The sequence below is a fragment of the Struthio camelus genome, chromosome 21 (genome assembly GCF_040807025.1).
Source record: "Struthio camelus isolate bStrCam1 chromosome 21, bStrCam1.hap1, whole genome shotgun sequence".
Lineage (NCBI taxonomy): Eukaryota > Metazoa > Chordata > Aves > Struthioniformes > Struthionidae > Struthio > Struthio camelus.
The window spans coordinates 13,042,585-13,061,095 of NC_090962.1; the positions used below are offsets into that span (position 1 = coordinate 13,042,585).

The 18,511-nt window shown below is 44.0% G+C and overlaps 1 protein-coding gene across 10 annotated transcripts in view; it reads left to right on the plus strand.

Moving 5' to 3' along the window:
• UBR4 (ubiquitin protein ligase E3 component n-recognin 4) overlaps positions 1–18,511 on the plus strand; it is an 81,901-nt gene that overhangs the window by 29,542 nt on the left and 33,848 nt on the right. For 3 of the 10 annotated variants that reach the window (XR_011135693.1, XM_068915596.1, XM_068915597.1), the window contains exons 44-68: positions 130–287; positions 1,424–1,595; positions 1,979–2,180; positions 2,477–2,640; positions 3,122–3,338; positions 3,734–3,950; positions 5,329–5,361; positions 6,498–6,561; positions 7,065–7,199; positions 7,860–8,034; positions 8,595–8,732; positions 9,211–9,332; positions 9,720–9,831; positions 10,541–10,671; positions 10,815–10,992; positions 11,199–11,303; positions 12,204–12,359; positions 13,106–13,274; positions 14,025–14,121; positions 14,559–14,666; positions 15,142–15,258; positions 16,432–16,641; positions 17,354–17,503; positions 17,979–18,206; positions 18,321–18,399. Coding sequence is in view for 9 of the 10 variants with exons in the window: in XM_068915596.1 (XP_068771697.1) it covers positions 130–287; positions 1,424–1,595; positions 1,979–2,180; positions 2,477–2,640; positions 3,122–3,338; positions 3,734–3,950; positions 5,329–5,361; positions 6,498–6,561; positions 7,065–7,199; positions 7,860–8,034; positions 8,595–8,732; positions 9,211–9,332; positions 9,720–9,831; positions 10,541–10,671; positions 10,815–10,992; positions 11,199–11,303; positions 12,204–12,359; positions 13,106–13,274; positions 14,025–14,121; positions 14,559–14,666; positions 15,142–15,258; positions 16,432–16,641; positions 17,354–17,503; positions 17,979–18,206; positions 18,321–18,399 (3,637 nt within the window). In the remaining variant the exon portion in view is untranslated. The remainder of the gene's footprint in view (positions 1–129; positions 288–1,423; positions 1,596–1,978; positions 2,181–2,476; positions 2,641–3,121; positions 3,339–3,733; positions 3,951–5,328; positions 5,362–6,497; positions 6,562–7,064; positions 7,200–7,859; positions 8,035–8,594; positions 8,733–9,210; positions 9,333–9,719; positions 9,832–10,540; positions 10,672–10,814; positions 10,993–11,198; positions 11,304–12,203; positions 12,360–13,105; positions 13,275–14,024; positions 14,122–14,558; positions 14,667–15,141; positions 15,259–16,431; positions 16,642–17,353; positions 17,504–17,978; positions 18,207–18,320; positions 18,400–18,511) is intronic. The other 7 variants (XM_068915601.1, XM_068915602.1, XM_068915603.1 and 4 more) reach the window with 5 other exon arrangements.

The following is an 18,511-nucleotide window of genomic DNA, read 5'->3' on the forward strand; positions in this document are numbered from 1 at the left end:
TGGGGAGAGGGGGAGAGGCTTTGGAAATAATTCTATCAGTTAAGAAATGTAAGCGCCTGACTGCTTGGGAGTCTTTTGGAGGATGCGTGTTTATCTGAAACGCCATTGTTTTTTCCTCTGATCCTACAGGACAGTAACGGCCAGGTAGCAGGAGGTGGTGTGTCAGTATATTACTCCCATGTCCTACAGATGTTATTCTTCAGTTACTGTCAAGGCAAATCCTTTGCAGCCACCATCAGCCGGGCCAATCTGGAGGTGCAGCGGCTGTTCCCAATTAACATAAAGAGGTGAGGCTCAGATGGAAGGCTCCCCCGCTATTTCTGTTTCTTACTAATTATTCTTAACAACCCAGCTCCTAGTGGCCAAAGCTTGTGGTGAAGTTTCTGTTTTCGGCTGCTGATTTCTTACTCTTCTCCATGCTGTTTCTGCCCTAATTGTAAAATGGTTTGAAACCCAAGCTGGCTGTGTGGCCAGTGGGGCGTGAATGCATTTCTTCTGCTCGCTAGGATTTCTCGGCAGAAAGGTGGCTTCAGAGCAGCCTTGCTGCTCAGTGCAGAGCCGCTGCTGGTGCAGCAGCTGGAACTGATGGGATTACCCATCCGCGCGGAGGATGCAGAGCAGGAAGCTTTTGTTTCCTTTCGGCACCAGTACTGCAGCGGACCTTGTGCATATTAAGGCTCATTTTCAGGCTTCCCCGAGGGAAGACCCATCTCTTACGCTATGAAAATGTCAAGAAAAAAAGCTCTTCTATCAGCTGTTCTGACAACCAGAGCTGGGCACTTAGGCAACAGATAGCCTAACGCACTCTCGCTAGCCTAACACAAAACCGTGATCTTAAATAGATTTTGTAGAAGTGTCGGATTCCAAGAGCTCCCTTGCCCCGGTCGAGTTTGGTGTAGTCTTTTTGCAGTTTTTCTTTTCAAAGAGCAGAATCACACAGGTTCTCCTGTGTTGGCCTCTGCTTAGGTCTGCTGGGTGCGTTGAAACCTAGAACTGCACGTCTGTTCGTGTCGATTTTAACCTGTGCACTAGTCTGTGCTAGGATGTAGCAATACGGTTTGTTGCTCCCCGAGTTACGGTCTGATAACAGGAGCATGTACTTTTAAAAAATAGCTTAAAGCTGTTTTCAAATTACTTCCTTGGTTTTCGGCGTAAAATATTACTAGGTAAACGTCTTTCCTCAAGTCTTCGGGGTAGAGGTCAGGCTGTGAATTGGAGTGCGCGTGTCCTCTGCTCACATAAGTGACTCCTTGGTTTCTCACCTATAAACTGGGCACCTGTGTTCCTGGCTGTTCATTAATGAAGTGTTCAGAGTTCCTACTGAAGACGAAGCTTTAACTAATGTGAACGGTCCTGGATTCTGCCTCTCTTCGCATGTTATTGCTTCTTAAATTAATATCGTTCTGCTCTTCATTTCTCACAGTTCAAATGGTGGGAGTAAGACTTCACCGGCGCTGTGTCAGTGGTCTGAGGTCATGAACCATCCTGGCTTGGTGTGCTGTGTTCAACAAACCACAGGTGTTCCACTGGTGGTGATGGTGAAGCCAGATACCTTTCTCATCCAGGAGATTAAAACCTTGCCAGCCAAAGCAAAGGTTAGTTGTGGTTCCCTGTATTTTTGGCCCTTCAAAGACGGTCTCTGGTGGTTCCGTGGCAGTTAGTTTTTCATAACGCAAGCTTTTGTCACAGTATTCTGAAGATGATTCCTGCTCATAATGGCTGTTAACTGCTGTTGCAAACAGTTTTTTTGTTATACAAGCTTTTTGACTCGTCTGTGTTTTTAAAGTGTTTAAAATGTATTTTTGCCCCTGCTTCCAAACAGTTATATTTTGCTGTAGTTTATCGCCTGTGCTGTAAGACGCACAGAGCGTCTTATCTGTGCTCTCTAATCTCCGCGGCCTTTCTCACGCAAAGAGTTTATTGCGGCAAGCAGCAGTTGCCAGATCCTTCTGTTGACTTGCACGGCTCACTTTTCCAGATTCAGGACATGGTGGCCATCCGTCACACCGCCTGTAATGAGCAGCAGAGGACTACTATGATCCTCCTATGCGAAGATGGCAGTCTGCGGATCTACATGGCCAATGTAGAAAATACCTCCTACTGGCTCCAGCCCTCTCTTCAGCCTAGCAGTGTCATCAGCATCATGAAGCCAGTTCGCAAGCGCAAGGCAGCTGCCATTAGTAAGACGTTTCTTCTTGTATATATCTTGTCTAAGGTACCGATGGCAAATACAGATGTGAAGATTGATCAGCATCCTATAGATACTTTAGATGTTCACTTCTGACAAGTACTAGTTAACCTGAGGGCTAAGTATGACAGTCGTGTTGGAATGTTTTCATGAGCGTATCTGGTAAATGAATAACTTTCTGGCAACCACAGGCGTTTCCAAAAGAAGTGAGCTCGTTCTGCAGCTTTTGTACCTTAGCTTTACCTATTAATGTCTCTTGTAAAAATGTGTCTGTCTCTCTTCTTTTAGCAACTCGCGCATCTAGCCAAGTGAACTTCCCTATTGACTTCTTCGAGCACAACCAGCAGCTCACAGACGTGGAGTTTGGAGGCAATGACCTGCTGCAGGTTTACAATGCTCAGCAGATAAAGCACCGGCTCAATTCCACTGGCATGTATGTGGCCAACACGAAGGTAAATGAGGCAACTTGGGGGGTTGGGTTGGGCTTCTAGTTGACGTTACTGTCAGGGTTGATGGTTTCTCAGAAGTCTGCGTCGTTTTTCAAACGATCCTGTGCAAAACCAGTAGTACTATTAAATAAACACTGGAGGCACCTACGTACAGATTTCCATTGTATGCTCAAATACAGACATCTGAACAGTCAGCTCAGCATGCAAGTTACAGCCAGTCTTCTGCTTTCAAGGAGTAATCCTCCGCCATAGGAAGGCTCCGCAGAACAAACTGTGTGTCTGCTTTCACTTGTAGGACTTCCAGACAGGCATTTGCTTCTAAAAAGAATGCTGTAGAAAGTCACGTTTTATTCTCAGGGAATAGCTCCCTGTGCCATGGTGCAAAATGGCCCCTGGTCTTGCAGGGAGATCATGCAATGTAAGGTTGTGCTTTGCAGTGGGTTTTTTGGCTTTGCCTTTCTGAGCTGTGATTTGTTTTCTGCAGCCTGGGGGTTTCACCATTGAAGTGACGAACAATAACAGCACAATGGTGATGACGGGCATGCGGATCCAGATTGGCACACAAGCGATAGAGAGAGCGCCCTCGTACTTGGAGATATTTGGCCGTACCATGCAGCTGAACATGACTAGGGCTCGCTGGTTTGACTTCCCTTTCACTCGCGAGGAAGCCTTGCAGGCTGACAAAAAGCTAACTATCTTCAGTAAGTCTTTGCTGATTGTTTGCTTTGACTAACTGTTGGTTTAGCTTGTTGAAGCTACTGGGCTTGACCCCTCAGTAAGGAGGATTTCCACGAGCTGTTTGTTAGTCCTGACCACAGAAGAACAGTTCGAGGTGCAGATCCTGCACATGTAATGTGTCTTTAGGACCCAACTTCTTGTTGCATTGAATATATGTGCCATACCTCAGTTCAGCTCAAGAATTTTGTATTGAGGTAATATAAAAGGAAAGCGGGCTTGAAAAGGAGGTGAAACTGTAAGTCCGTAGATGTATGTAAGTGCCAGTGTAATCGCGATCCTGACCTGAAGAAGCTATGCTTGTTTGAATGCAAGAGAAAGTGTTTTGTGAGTCTTTAAGAAACCTCTCTTGTCACTGCAGTTGGAGCGTCTGTGGATCCTGCTGGCGTCACAATGATGGATTCCATAAAGATTTATGGCAAAACCAAAGAGCAGTTTGGGTGGCCCGACGAGCCCCCCGAGGATTTTCCATCTGCTTCAGTGAGCAACGTTTGTCCCCCAAACCTGAATCAAGGGAATGGTACTGGAGACACGGAGACAGCTGCCCCTGCTGCTGCCAGCGGAACTGTTCTGGAGAGGTATCTCTGTAGTCTTGCTTTTGTTTGCCTTTGAAAAATGGCTAGCTGCTCTAGAGGAGCCCTAGATACACTTGTGTGTTCTTAAATGGGAGAACGCATGGGATTAGTGAAGTATTCACTGCCGTACAAAACGGCAACTGAAGAGTCGAAGACTTTCTTTTGAAGAGGGCTTCCCGCTCGCTCTTGAAGTATCTGGCAGAGTAGAGGCTAGATCTGTGTTCGTGCTTCATGTCACAAAGTTCATTTGCTACAGCTGTCTTGATGAGCTTAGAAGAGATTGCTGCTGCCTTGGTACATTTTCTCATTTCAAGCTAGCCCTTTTTCAGTCTCCAGAGCTCACAGAGGTTAGGCCTCTCTGAGCTTAAGTTCACTTTTGAGGAGAACTTCACATGTGACCTTGCCCTAGACGAGTGGTTCCCAACAGCTTATCTTGTAGGCTGTATATTACAGGCTCAACTACTGGGGTGGACAAAGTCATTCTGCTTTTTTTTTTTCCCCCCCCTCTTCCATGTCCCTGCTGAGAGACAGACCGCAAGGGTGAGCGGGGCATGTATTTGGCAGAAAAAAGAAAACTTTTTTACATCCGTCCTATTTTCTTTCCGTGAGCTCATGCAGTCTGTGCTGTAAGGGTTGTAGAAAGCCTGTAAGCTGGCAGGAACAGGAGGGAAAACAGATCAGAGAAGAACTAGCACTGCTGAAAAATAAACATTTTAAGGTGTACGCTGCTTGACTTAAGTGGAGTAAACGACAGCTGATTTTTGTCTTACTGAAATTGTCAGGCTTGAAGTGGCAGTAGCATCCAGTTGAAGGATTTTGGCACCTGTTGCTGTCCTGTGATACTTTATATATAGTTCATGGGATTTTTTCCTGTGCGTAATTTCTCTTTTCTTCTCTCCTTTGCTGTGACACCTCCGCAAGATGTCTCTCTCTGCACAGACATGCTTTTTGTTTTTTCCAAAGCAGTGCGATTGTTTTCTTAAAACCCCAAACCTAAAAATGATTGTTTTTATTTTTTACTTACGTGTTGCAGAATGTGGGTGCCTTATGACGGGCCTCTTGAGTAGGAACAGCTAATGGCAGGCAAGAGGCAGTTTTCCCATCAGAAGTTTGCTCTCTGTATCTGTGAATTTGACCTTCAGTGATGCTTTAAGCAATGTGCTTGGCTTCTCTGTGCTAGGTGGCCTGGATCTCTTTTGCTCTTAGGCAGGCGTGTGCTGCCCAGATAGAAAGAGCTGTGCTTAGATTTACTGTATATATTGCTCCCCCAGCTTCCTGATTCCCCATTTAATTTGCCTTTTGCTTAGAATGTGTTCTAGGGAGTTTTTCTGTGAGCTTTACACATATATTTTTTTTTTCCTTTTTCTTTGCTCCCCCCAAGTTCTGAAACTGAGTCCCTAACCACCTTGGACCGGTTAGTATGCCATCCTTTTCTCTGCACGAATGAGTGTGTGTCAGAGAGACAGAACACATGATGTGGCTTTTGTTGACTGTTTTTTTGTTTTTTCAAGTGACATTTGCTTCTTTACATTCTGGTCATTGCATGGCAGATGATTTTGCAAAATGTAAAGAGGGAGGCGGTTTGCAGAGTACCGCTGGATACAGCATAATTGTTGTCTGTCTAACAGACTCTTCTTGCTTTTGTCCCTCCTTATGTCTTTTTCTCCCACTTATATTTCCCTACTATCTTTATGGAGGGTGGCTGAGAGTAGGGGAATGTGATACTATTTATCACCACCAGACGGAGAATTTGCCTCGTTCTTGTGTTGTTTCTTCTGCTTAGTATCCAATCCTTCGTTGTTATTTCTCCCCTTAATGCTATCTCTTCCCTCCCTCTCTCTGTATTCTTGCACTCTGCTCCTTTTGGTGTGTCAGATGGCGTTTCAGGTAGTTGCACCGCAAGGCGAGGAGTGGTGCTGCAAGCGGAAAATAAGGTTTTCCCTCGGGGCAAGTATTTTACTAGCCTGCCTTACCCACTGTCAAAAGTGACCGAATACAGGCTGTTTGGACGTCAGGATCTCTCACTTGGGTCGTTACCCGGTGTTAATTTTCCTCTGGGGTATTTTGGGCTGAAACTCCAAATTGGAAAGAGCAACCTGTGTGAAAATAGCAAGCGAGTAGAATCTTGCTCCCTTAGAAGAGTCGGTTACGCTTTTTCCCATGTGTCATACCAACCCTTGATCTGCAGTCATATGTACGTCTGTGGGCCATGGTGAATTGGTACTGTCAAGACAATCCAAGTTATCCCTGCTGCAGGCTGCGTAAGGAAATGTTTTATCCTCTTTGGTAGAGAAAAGCCCCTGTCTTTCAGCTGTGGATTATTAAAGCAGTCCTAAGTTTGTCTGTGAGCGTGAGCCAGGTTTAACTCTGGTCTGTAACACAATGAAATGATATGCATGGTGCCTGTGGCAGGTTTTATCATGCTTTGATTTTGTACTTGGCATTCGTTAGCTGTCTCTGAGCTACTCATGACTGTAGCCTGCATAAAGCAAAGTGCTGAGGAGAGAGAAGGGTTGCTGTACTCAAGCCTGCTTTCCTTTCTCCCTTCAGGCTAGTAGTGAGTTCTTTAGAAGCACTGGAAAGCTGCTTTGCTGTAGGACCAGTCAACGAGAAGGCAAGTAACTTTCTGAATACAGGCTTGAGCTTTCAGAGACGGGGAGGAGGGGCAAGATCAGCAGCACCTCCTGCAGCCCTAGGGGCCTGATACCAGAAGAGAGCCGCATCCGTTTGGCTCTGAGCGCTGATCTGAAAGTTGACTTAGCGAAAAGCATTTGAAACTAGTTCGGAATGACAATTGGCATTTGCATTTAGCGCTGGTGGGATTTTTGTGCTGCAGAGTGACCTCGTTTGCAAAAACAGCAGGGTAGAAGCCCATAGATCTCAGAAGGACTTCTCTTGTGTAGACACGTGGAATGTTCTTTAAATGTCAAATAATAAATTGGGTGGGATATCACAACCATATTGTTGTTGTTATGGAGGTAGAAACCTGCGTGCTCAGCAGGGAAGAGCAAAGTGAGGAGGGGAGGGAGCCTCAGGTATGCTGAGAAATCAGACGCTTATCCGTCACCTTCCTGGTAAATATACTGAAGAATGTTTTTTGTCTCTTCTGGGGAGCAGGAGAAGAATAAGGTGGCAGCTCAGGAACTGGCTACTATGCTGCTGTCAATGCCAGCTCCTTCCAGCGTTCAGCAGCAAACCAAGAGTCTCTTGGCTAGCTTGCACACCAGCCGCTCAGCGTACCATAACCACAAGGTAACCTGGTGCAAGGATTTCCAAGTTTACTGTATCTTGCCGGTTTATGGTTGAGGTGCAACATGCCCCTGGAAAGCACTTCTTGCATGCAGTTTATATCCGCTGGATAATTTTCCTTTAGTCTCTGCTGCCTGCCTTCCTGGCAGTCTGTTTCATCCAGAGCTTCACTTCTTAAAATGCTTTTGGAAGACTTTGGTGGGAAATGGTATCAGTTAATCTAGGGGAATCCATATCTCGAACATGTAAAGTTTGTTTGCCAGCTGTGTCCCATAGCTCTGGTTCCCATTTCCTCAGGCATCTGACTTAGTATGCTTGGAAAATGCAAGGGTAAATAGTGGTTAGACTGAACGCTAACATAATTGAGATAAATATGTAGATGCCTATTGCAAACCATTTAACCGGCAAGCAAAGACTGTGTCTTTTCATCCACGTTTAAGTCTGGAGAGGGGAAAAAAAGTGACCATCAGTTCTCCAGACAGACTTTTTCTTGTTCCTGGGTGAATTTTTAATATTAGTTGTGCTGAGCAGCGTCTACTATTAGATGGTACTGACCAAGAGTTAATGCAGTGAGCGCCAGACTTCCCCATGCAGTTGTATTTCAGTTGTTTTGCTGCTGCTGTCTCTTTTGTTTCTTTGCCTACGGTATCTTTCACTTTACAGGATCAAGCGCTGCTAAGTAAAGCCATTCAGTACTTGAGTTCCTCAACCAAAGAAGGGAAGGACCTTGATCCAGAAGTGTTTCAGAGGTTGGTCATCACTGCTCGATCCATTGCGATTATGAGACCCAACAATCTTGTTCATTATACGGAGTCAAAGCTGCCACAGTTGGAATCAGGTAGATAAGTCTGGATTTTTATGCAACTTTTTCATGTGATAACTGAAGGTGTCTTGTGGTGCTTGGTTCGGTGTGACAGTGATCATAAGTACTTTGTCCTGGAGAGCTCTCGAATGAGTGAAGACGCTGTGATCGTTTGCAATCCCTTTCATCGCTCCTTTTTTAAGGGCTACTTTTCCACAATCTTTGTAGAATTTATGCTATTTAAATACAAAAAAAATGCCATAATTGAGGCAGTAAGGCAGAAAGGGAGCATCCTAGGATGGATTCGGAGCAAAGATATTAAAAGGGGTCGATTGTTGCTGTAAGGGATGAAAGGTTCTTACAAACACACTTTGGCTGAAGATGCTGGGGACTGTGCATAAAATGTTTCTCTCTCTTGAGCAGTCCGTTTACCAGTTTTTAAAATATAAACAGTACTTGACACGTTTGGTATGAGATAGTCCTATGAGCTAGATACCGGCGCCTCTAACAAAAGCGGTTTCGAATAAACTTAGTATTACTCTGCTGGTTGATGCTTTTGCCTTGCAATTCTGACAGCTGATTTTTGATCTGTACAGAGAGTGAAGAAGGACAAGAGGCCCAGAAACACACTGAAGGAGATGGGTGCACGTTTATTACCCAGCTGGTCAACCACTTCTGGAAACTACATGCATCAAAACCCAAAAATGCCTTCCTTGCCCCTGCCTGCTTGCCAGGTGCGCTAACTCTTCATTTGCTGCTGTTGAGTTTGTGCATTTTGAAGGAACCTATTTTAAGCTTTTAAATAGAAAAAGTGACTTGTTCCAAACTAAACTTGAGATCTTAATGATGCCATGCATGCCTTTTAAGTATATCTGCAAATTCTGCTCTAATGTTTTTGTTCAAAAGTGTGTGCATTGTACCAGTATAAGGGGACTGATGATTGATGGTTTATTCACATCTGACTTTATGGATGGTTATTTTGGTGTTAGAGGATATTCAGTGGTGCTGGTGTATGGCATGTGCAGTACATTCCATATGTTAGACTGACAAGACTGGTGAGTGAGCTCATTTTGGACTAGAACTTTAACATTTTTATGGTGCTAATGCCATGCCTTGAAGTCTACAAACAAAAAGTGCTTCTTGCGGGGGTGTCACTCTATATGCTGAAATGGACAGAGGGATGATTACAGTCCTACTCTTATTCCTCTTCAGGTCTGACGCACGTTGAGGCCACGGTCAATGCTTTGGTGGATATTATCCATGGATACTGCACATGTGAACTGGACTGTATCCATACAGCATCCAAGATCTACATGCAGATGTTACTTTGCCCTGTATGTAATTTTGCTCTGCTCTGTCTCATCCTGTAACGCTGGTAGCAGTTAAATACAGGTAGAATAAGTTAAATACAGGTAGAATAAGACAAGGTCATGCGAAATGAAGGTGTGCAGCCAAAAACATACGGCTGGGGGAGAAGTGAATGAGTGAGAAATGTGTTTCTCCCAGTATTTTAGTATGTTTGTCATGTGCTGCATGTGGAAGGATAAGTAGTGCTTTATGGCTGCTGGGGGAAGTACGGAGTTTAGAAGTGAGGAGGTGACATATGCCTGACACGAATCGTGGCCAACAGAGAATCATAAGTGTATTTTTAGCTGTATTTCCAAATACTACGAAGGAGCAGTAAAAGCTTGAAGTTTAACAATTAACTGTTAACCCTGTAGGATCCTGCAGTGAGCTTTTCTTGCAAACAAGCTTTGATCAGAGTGCTGAGACCAAGGAACAAGCGGAGACACGTGACCTTGCCATCTTCCCCTCGGAGCAATACTCCTATGGGTATGCAAGATCCATTTGTCTTTGTCTTTAAACGAGCATGACCTACCTCTTTTGCCATAAAAGATAAAATGCTACAGGGCTCGTTCTTGACGAGAAAATAAACCTAGTCCTTTAAATGGAACAAAAACAGTCTTTCTCCTTTCTCTTCCTTTCTTCCTTCTCTCTCGTCCCCTGAAGACTGTTTTCTTTCCACATTCACCTCTTCCTTGATGCCACAGGTTTCAAATTTGAGATCTTCCTAAGATTTTTTTCCCATTTCAGTGGCAGGGACATCTATCTGTCCGCTCTGGGCGGGGAGGGGGAAGTAGTAGTCCAGACTATCATAATATTTTTGTGCATATTTTCAAGTCCTTATAAATCAGTCTTAAAAATGTGTGCAGACTAGAATTAGTATATCAGAACTCCATCCAAGCTATTAAAGACTGTGAGTAAGCAAAGAACAGCTTAGTTTTTCTTCCATCCAGCTTACCCCTTACTCTGTACAGAGGCTTGCAGGCCTGTAGGTGTTAAAGTTTCAGCCTCATGAACGCTCCCGATTCCTGCAACAGGTAGAAGTGGGATTAAAAAAAACTGGTGCTGGGGTCTTCTACACAGCAGTGTTCAAACCCACTGCTATAGAGCTGCTATACTGTTGAGGCTCATGACGTTAGTGACCTTGTTCTTGATGCGAGGAAAGAGCGTGTTTGTGAATTAATCCTTTGTAACTTAGGAGATAAAGATGACGACGACGATGACGATGCGGAAGACAAGCTGCAGAGTTCTGGGATCGCAAATGGTGAGCACATCCGACAAGAGAGCCAGGAGCAAAGCGAGGTTGATCATGGGGACTTTGAGATGGTGGTAAGTGCAGAGGGCTTCTCTTTGGAGCCTTTCAAGTCTGTTCCGTGCTTAGATTTAGTTTAGTTACGATGGATCAATCCTTAGTGCTCCTTTAGCTAGTGGTAGTTTGGCAAGAGCTCTCTCACTGTGTTCCTTCTCCATAGTCCGAATCGATGGTTCTGGAGACTTCTGAAAACGTGAATAACGGGAACCCTTCTCCCCTGGAGGCTCTTCTGGCTGGAGCAGAGGGATTTCCACCAATGCTGGACATTCCTCCAGACGCAGATGATGAAACAATGGTGGAATTGGCTATTGCCCTGAGCCTGCAACAAGATCAACAAGGTAGGAGGTGTGCATTATCAGCAGTCAAAAAGGCAAATAGGATATGAGGAAACTGGGAAAGAAACATGGATCAGAAACTGTTGATGTGACCACCAACAAAGCAGAGATAGTAGAACTATGTGTACAGGGGACGTACAGGGAAGGCCAGCGAGAACTCTTTGTGAAAGCATTCTTTATGCTGATGTTCATCGTTTGTTCTCTTGCAGGGAGCAGCAGTAGTGCCCTTGGACTTCAGAGCTTAGGACTGTCTGGCCAAGCACCCAGCTCGTCTTCTCTTGATGCGGGAACGCTCTCTGATACAACAGCATCAGGTAACTGTTCACTGCAAAGAATCAAACTTTTTTGGTTCATCTTAAAAAAATACAGCTATTCTGCTTGTGCTGTAGTGTCTTCTGCAGGTGTTTAATTGCTTCAAAATCATTTTGCCAAGGAGCACTTACACGGGGTGGTGTTTTGTTCATTGCTATAAAACGAGCAATGCCACTGGATATTTGTGGTTTAAAGGGTGTTTCTGCTTTTCCTGTGGCTATGCTGCTGAAACGCACCTTGTTAAGGAAAAGTTTCTGGGGTGAGTTTTTGATCTTACATGTGGATAGGATCAAAGTAAAGTCCAGGTGCCAGTTTTTGCAATGTCAGCTCTTTAATTATTAGGTTTTACTAATTTAAAAAAAATGCAGGAAGATTAAAAAGACAAATAAGTGTAACTTATTTCTTTCAGCTTTCTTGGCTATTTCCAGGCCCAGGGCAAACACTTATGAAGTCATTTCTTTTCTGTACGTGGGCAGATGATGTGTGTGAATCATTTTGGGTACCGCTACTTGTGCCCGCATGTGATAGCTGTTGATATCAACAGATGCTAACAGCAAATAGTTCTCACCTGTATTTATGACTATTACTCAGCTCTCTCTAGCAAGTGTCGTCAATAGACGACTTAAAATTTGTGGGTAAATAAGGTTTTGAAGGCCCAGTTATTGCTATTGGCCTCATATCAACTGTTTAATTGTCTGGTTTTGCTGAGAAGGTTTCCTTCTCGGAGTATCTCCCCTCCACTGCTTTTGGCAGGCTTAAATGTACCAATGACTCTTCCGAGTTCTTTTATGATTTGTAGTTGAAAATTGACTCAGAAACCAAAGACAAATCCTTGTGGCTTTTCTTTCGTAGTGTATGCTTCTTTTGGAGTTATATCAAGACAATGTTTTTACTTGTAACAGCTCTCGTTATTCTTTTAGCTCCAGCATCTGATGATGAAGGCAGCACAGCTGCAACAGATGGCTCAACTCTTCGGACTTCACCCGCTGACCATGGTGGAAGTGTGGGCTCTGAGAGCGGTGGCAGTGCAGTGGACTCCGTGGCTGGTGAGCACAGTGGTAAGCACCTCTTGCTGGACTGGTGTCTGCACATCAGATTTCTACTGTAAATTTGAGGTGTGGGAGGGAGAGGGTGATCCCTGACAAATCTTTGCTCCAAAAGGTGATGCCAGGCATCATTTTATTGTTACTGCCAAAGTGCCATGCAGACTTGGTATTTGCTCACCTGTTGTAGTTTGCTAGAGATGCAGAATCTGCTCTAGTTGCTTGCTGACCTGTAACGACACATTGCAGGAGCTTATGGCAAGACCGATAAAGAATTCACTAATCTGCTGGATAAGTTTTGGTGGGATAGAATTAGTTTTGTGTTTTTTTTTTGCTTGGGGCTGATGCCCAGGTAAAAGATTTTTTAAAAAAAAAAGTTCTTCATATGTTTAAAGGTTGTCAGTAATCACAGGCTTTTATGAAAAATTATGTCCATGCTGTAAATAACACCCCTCTTCCGACTCTGTTTAAATTTAATTATTGCTGTGGAACCAATTCAATTTGTGCCACAAAGATGGGGCTGGCAAACACAACATTGCAAGGAGTCTTAAATAGCATCTGGAAATGACGCTGGTTTTTACAGTTTGAAGGTAACCACAGACGCCATCTCCTTATAACCATAGTTTTGAAAGGATAGTTCATCAACTTTGTGGGTTGCTATGGAGCACCAAAATATACGCCCAGTTGTGCTGATATTGTCTTTCCCCTTTTTCTTTTTTTTCCCCCTTTTTTTCTTTTTTTTTTTTCTTTAATCTTTTTAGTGTCCGGCCGTAGTAGTGCCTATGGGGACACGACAGCTGAGGGCCACCCTGCTGGACCAGGCAGTGTCAGCTCAAGCACAGGTGCTATAAGCACTGCTACAGGCCAGCAAGAAGGAGATGGTTCGGAAGGGGAAGGCGAGGCTGAAGGAGATGTCCACACCAGCAACAGGCAAGGAGCTTTTTATCCCCTTTCGAGAACAGTATGTACATTCAGCAGCATCATTGTTGATAGAGGAACAGACCATAGGTGCTTAAATGCATTGAAAACGGTTAGCAGCTTTGGCAAATAAAAGTCAAAAGTCAGTCTGGCAGGTGTCTGAAACAGCCTAGAGCAAACTGTGCCTCTGCAAAATGTCTCTGTCTGTGCATTCACAGCACAGCGTAACATGTTACACGTACCTGATGTTGTCCCATAAAACTTATGCACGTGCAAAAGTGATGAAAAATCCCTGCAGGAGGCTATTAAACAGAGTAGTCACTGAAATATAAAGCTTAAGAGATTGTGAAATTCAGCGCAAGAAAAAGGTGGTATATGCTGAGCACTTTGGGAAAAGTCTGCAGTTTCTCATTACATGGGAACAGATGCTCAGTCATTTTTACGGTGCAGTTTGGAACTGACTTGTACTGCCTGTTTCTAGACAGTTAATTTCTCCAGGTAATCATGCTCAGCAGTATCGTTCTGAAGTGAAGAAGTAACTGTGTCCTTTGTCAGAGTTGCTCTGCATCTTTGACATCGCTTGGCTGTCAGGGACTCTCAGGGAGTCCGCTCCTATCCCTGCTAATTTGATCACCTTAGGATTTCTTCATGCTCTGAACTTTTGTGATAAATTCCAGGGCTCTTTTGGTAATCCGCTGCGTCCCATTTATTGTAACGTGTCCAAAGTGCTTCGTGTCTAATTCCTGGCTTCTGGCTTCCCAGGCTGCACATGGTCCGACTGATGTTGCTGGAGAGGCTACTGCAAAACTTACCGCAGCTGAGGAACGTTGGAGGAGTCCGTGCCATTCCTTACATGCAGGTACCTGAGGAAGGCTCAGGAGCTGGGGCTTAATCAAAGAGTTAATCACTACTACTGCAGGGGATTTTTATTTGCACATGCTTTTTCCTTCTTCTTCCCTGTCCAGTCACTGTGCAAGTCCATCTTTAAAGTGTTCAGTGTGTTGCACAGCATTCTTTTCCCATAGATTTTTGCTAGATACATACCGTTTTGCAGCGTGCGGTTGCTGTTGGCTTATGAACCTAAGGGCTAAAACCCTTGAATCCCATGAATTTGGGAGAGTCTCTGGGGTTTATGCTAAATGTTTGTATTAGGGTGTGATGGTGCAGGCAGAATTTGGGAAAGAGCATGTATTAATCTAAGATAAAATCTGCAAAGTTCTTAGGGAACGTAGTGTATATGTGCCTCAAAAGCGTGGAACCTGTCTTCTCTTACTTCTGACTGACTTCTGTTTCCAGGTTATTCTGATGCTCACAACAGACCTAGATGGAGACGATGAGAAAGACAAGGGAGCTTTGGATAACCTTCTGTCCCAGCTCATTGCAGAACTGTGCATGGACAAAAAGGTAAGTTATCCTGTTAGTACACACTCTCAACTTGCTACTCTTAGACAGGGTTTCTTCCCATGGGAGAAATTAGATGCAGAGGAGTCATACAAATAGATTGCTGTACAGATGTGTTCAGCGGTTTATTTCTCTTGACTCGTTGCATATAGGGTAGAAAATGACATGAGTGTAACTTCCTGTTGCCTGGTTCTGGCCTCAACAAGTTAGCGCAAAAACTTATTTCCCTTAATTCAGCTCTTAAATCAGGCGGGATCGGTGATATATAATATGACTGACATACATTTTTCATTTTTTTTAACTCTGTTCTCTGGGATCCAAGCCACTGTCTACCCTTATATTGAGGAATTTATGCTGTTCTTTTTTTATTATTGCTTGAGCTTCATTTAGAACTGCTTCTGGAGGGTCAGAGCACTGAAATTCTGATGCCTAGGACGTTATGCTCAGGTTTGTAAGTGAGCAAGCTCTCTCCCTGCAGGATGTGTCTAAGAAAAATGAACGCTCTCCTGTGAATGAAGTACACTTGGTGGTAATGAGACTGCTTAGCGTGTTCATGTCCCGAACTAAGTCAGGATCCAAGTCTTCCATTTGTGAGGTACGTTCTTCAAACTGCTTTTTCAGGGAGGTGATGTGGTTGGGGAGTTTTTGTTCATCAGAGATGGTCTAAACACTGGTAACTATAATACGTGGTTTAAGACTGAAAACAGCTACACGTGCTTTGGAATAATTTATGAGGCATCTGCTATGTGGCCATTACTTGGCTATCATGAAAAAAGATCTCTGCTGAAACTCACGATGGAGGAAACCAGCATGAAAAGAGGACTGGATTCACTTGTTCCATGGGCAGTTTCTAACTGTGCTCAAGGCAGCACATGAATGATGTTTCTTAAAATGGCCTAGCAGATTTTTCCTTATGTCCTACAACCCTACATCCGCTGGTGCTGAAGGGGTTAAAGAGGATTTGTAATGTGATTATTGGAAAGCAATATGCTGCTGTGTCAACGTAAAAGTCGCTAAGAGGATTCCTTAGATATTTGTTGCTAAAAGGTACAGTAATAAGGCATAAAAAGCAGTCTGTGTGGTGGGAAGGAGATTAATAAAAAAAGCATAGAGGTTAAAAAATTTAGTCTGAACTGCATCAAATTTTAATGAGCTTATGAGCTGTGGGGTTTGTTTGGATTTACAGGGCTGCTTTAATAGTTTTATTTACAGCAGCTTTTTCTCCAGCCTTTGTTATTCACTTGAGCTTCCCACAGAAATCAAAGCTCATCGTCTTGCAGAATGCAGGTGGAGCAATACCTGGGTGGAGCAGAGCCTCTGAGCGGCATCTGCAACAGGGACTCTTTCTCTACCGGAATTCACCCCCAGCTGGCCAAATCCCAGATAAACAAATAGAAATCCCAACTTAAAAAAAAAAAAAAAAGGCAAAAAAGAAAAAGCGCCCTAGTCGTCTAATCCATAGCACAGTGGCCTCTGGCACATGTGTCGAGGGGAGATTAGACTTAAGAGGAGATTTTATTTGTTTTCCTTTACTAAGCGCTTGTTCAAAAGAGTCTCTGTAAATATCTGAGTTGCTTTTCTTAAACACAAAAAAAAAAAATCCAACCTCAAACAAACCCCAAACTTAAAAGCTGCCTGTAAAGTTTCATAAGAACCTGCTCTTTTATCCATACTGTTAGCAAATGCTGTCTGACTCTCTCAGCTTCCCTCTCTCTTCTGAAACTGTGGTTCTCAGGTGCTCTGGTAATCCATCTCCTCTTTGTTCCAGTCTTCCTCCCTCATCTCTAGTGCCACTGCTGCTGCATTGCTGAGCTCTGGTGCTGTTGACTACTGCCTGCATGTGCTGAAGTCTTTGCTCGAGTACTGGAAAAGCCAGCAGAATGATGAGGAGCCAGTAGCCTCCAGCCAGCTCCTGAAACCTCACACTACTTCTTCTCCACCTGACATGAGCCCTTTTTTCCTCCGCCAGTATGTGAAGGTGAGTCCCACCCTGTGCTATTAATGTTGCACAACCTGCATAAAAGGGCTGCTGCACAGATGCAGGCGAAAGCGTCTTTGCAGAAGTGCTGTGCTGTCAACTGACATCTGTCCCACAGTTGCGCAATTAAAATCTGTTCTCTTGGAGTGTAGTAACAGCAAGGATTGCTGTGAGTTCTCTGACGGAGTAGCCCAGCTTGCTATATCCATCGATGCAGTCCTGAACCAGGCAGTTCTGTGGAGCTGCTGTCATTGTTTCTGGTTGAAGTGTTAATCTCCCTGAAGGGAAGCAACTCCGTTGTGCGACTCCTTTTGCTTGGCAGGCAGAATTTCTGAACCACTGCTACTTATAGTGGCAAGGAAGCCTAGCAGTTGATGGGGATTTCCATACTAAATCCTAGGCTTGTTCAACCACCATGGTGCCTTTATTTTAAGATTCCATAAGCCTAAGTCTCCTAAGTTGAAGGCTAGTATACTAAAATGCCTTAGGGCTGTAGAGAAGCTTACTGCATCCCAACAGTTGCCTTTTGCTTAAAGTCCTGATGTAAATTTGCAGGCTTCGTGCTCATTTATCAATCAGGAGTGTTTCTTGTGGTAGCAAAGATGCAGAAGAGCTTTGCTTTTAGAAAATGAACAAACACACCTTCTAGTTTTCGTGAGAGCGCACTGGGAGCATTCTGTGCCAGGGGCTGATTGAGTGTTCTTGCTTCTAGGGTCATGCTGCAGATGTTTTTGAGGCCTACACTCAGCTTCTGACCGAGATGGTCCTGCGGCTGCCCTATCAGATCAAGAAGATTGCAGACACAAACTCCCGCATCCCGCCTCCCATCTTTGATCACTCCTGGTTCTACTTTTTGTCTGAGGTAGGTGAGAATGTGCCACACCTGCAGGTTTTAACTGGAAAATGCCAGTAATATTATCTTTTGTGGGAGAAATTAGCTTCTGTAGGACTGTCTCAGATCCTTTTCTGATTCCCCCTGCCCCGAAAGGCCAACTCCTGGCATTGCTTTATTGCGGTTGAACAGGAATCCATATGAATCTTCTATATTTGAAGAGTAAGACTGCTTTTCTCTCTGTAACTCAATGCTGTTTACTGCCAGAAAACAGATACAAAACCTTTTCTGAGATGGTACAATGTAACATCATGTTCTGCTGTTAGTACTTGGTCCTTTTAAAAAAAAAAAAAAAAAAGTGTGACTTTACAGTATCTTAAAGCTGACAAGTTCATTTCTGCATCTGCAATTTTTTTCTTTTTGTAAGAAAACGCATCATATTTTTGGTTGGACAGGTTGCCTGTTGGTGAGTTCACAGTGCTAATGTAGGCTTTTCTTTATCTAGTACCTGATGATCCAGCAGACTCCATTTGTGCGCCGCCAAGTCCGCAAGCTTTTGCTCTTTATCTGTGGATCAAAGGAGAAATACCGCCAGCTCCGAGACCTTCACACTTTGGACTCTCATGTTCGTGGAATCAAAAAACTCCTAGAAGAGCAAGGCATCTTCCTTCGTGCCAGTGTAGTCACAGCAAGTTCAGGCTCTGCCTTGCAGTATGATACGTTGATCAGCCTGGTAAGGAAAGCTATGCGACCCTACTAGAAGAAAAAGTGTATGTTGCACTCATGTAAGGTGTCAGTAATAGAAGTACTGACATGATGTTTAATCCAGTCCTATCTTGCTTTTCAGATGGAACATTTAAAGGCTTGCGCAGAGATCGCCACACAGCGAACAGTAAACTGGCAAAAATTCTGCATTAAAGATGACTGTGAGTTGATTCTCTGAGAGTTTTTCAGAGAGCAGAGGGCATGTATTTTATGTCTCGGTTTGAATCGTGGCTCTTCAGATGGGGAAGCTCAGCAGAAGAGAAGAGTTTTGAG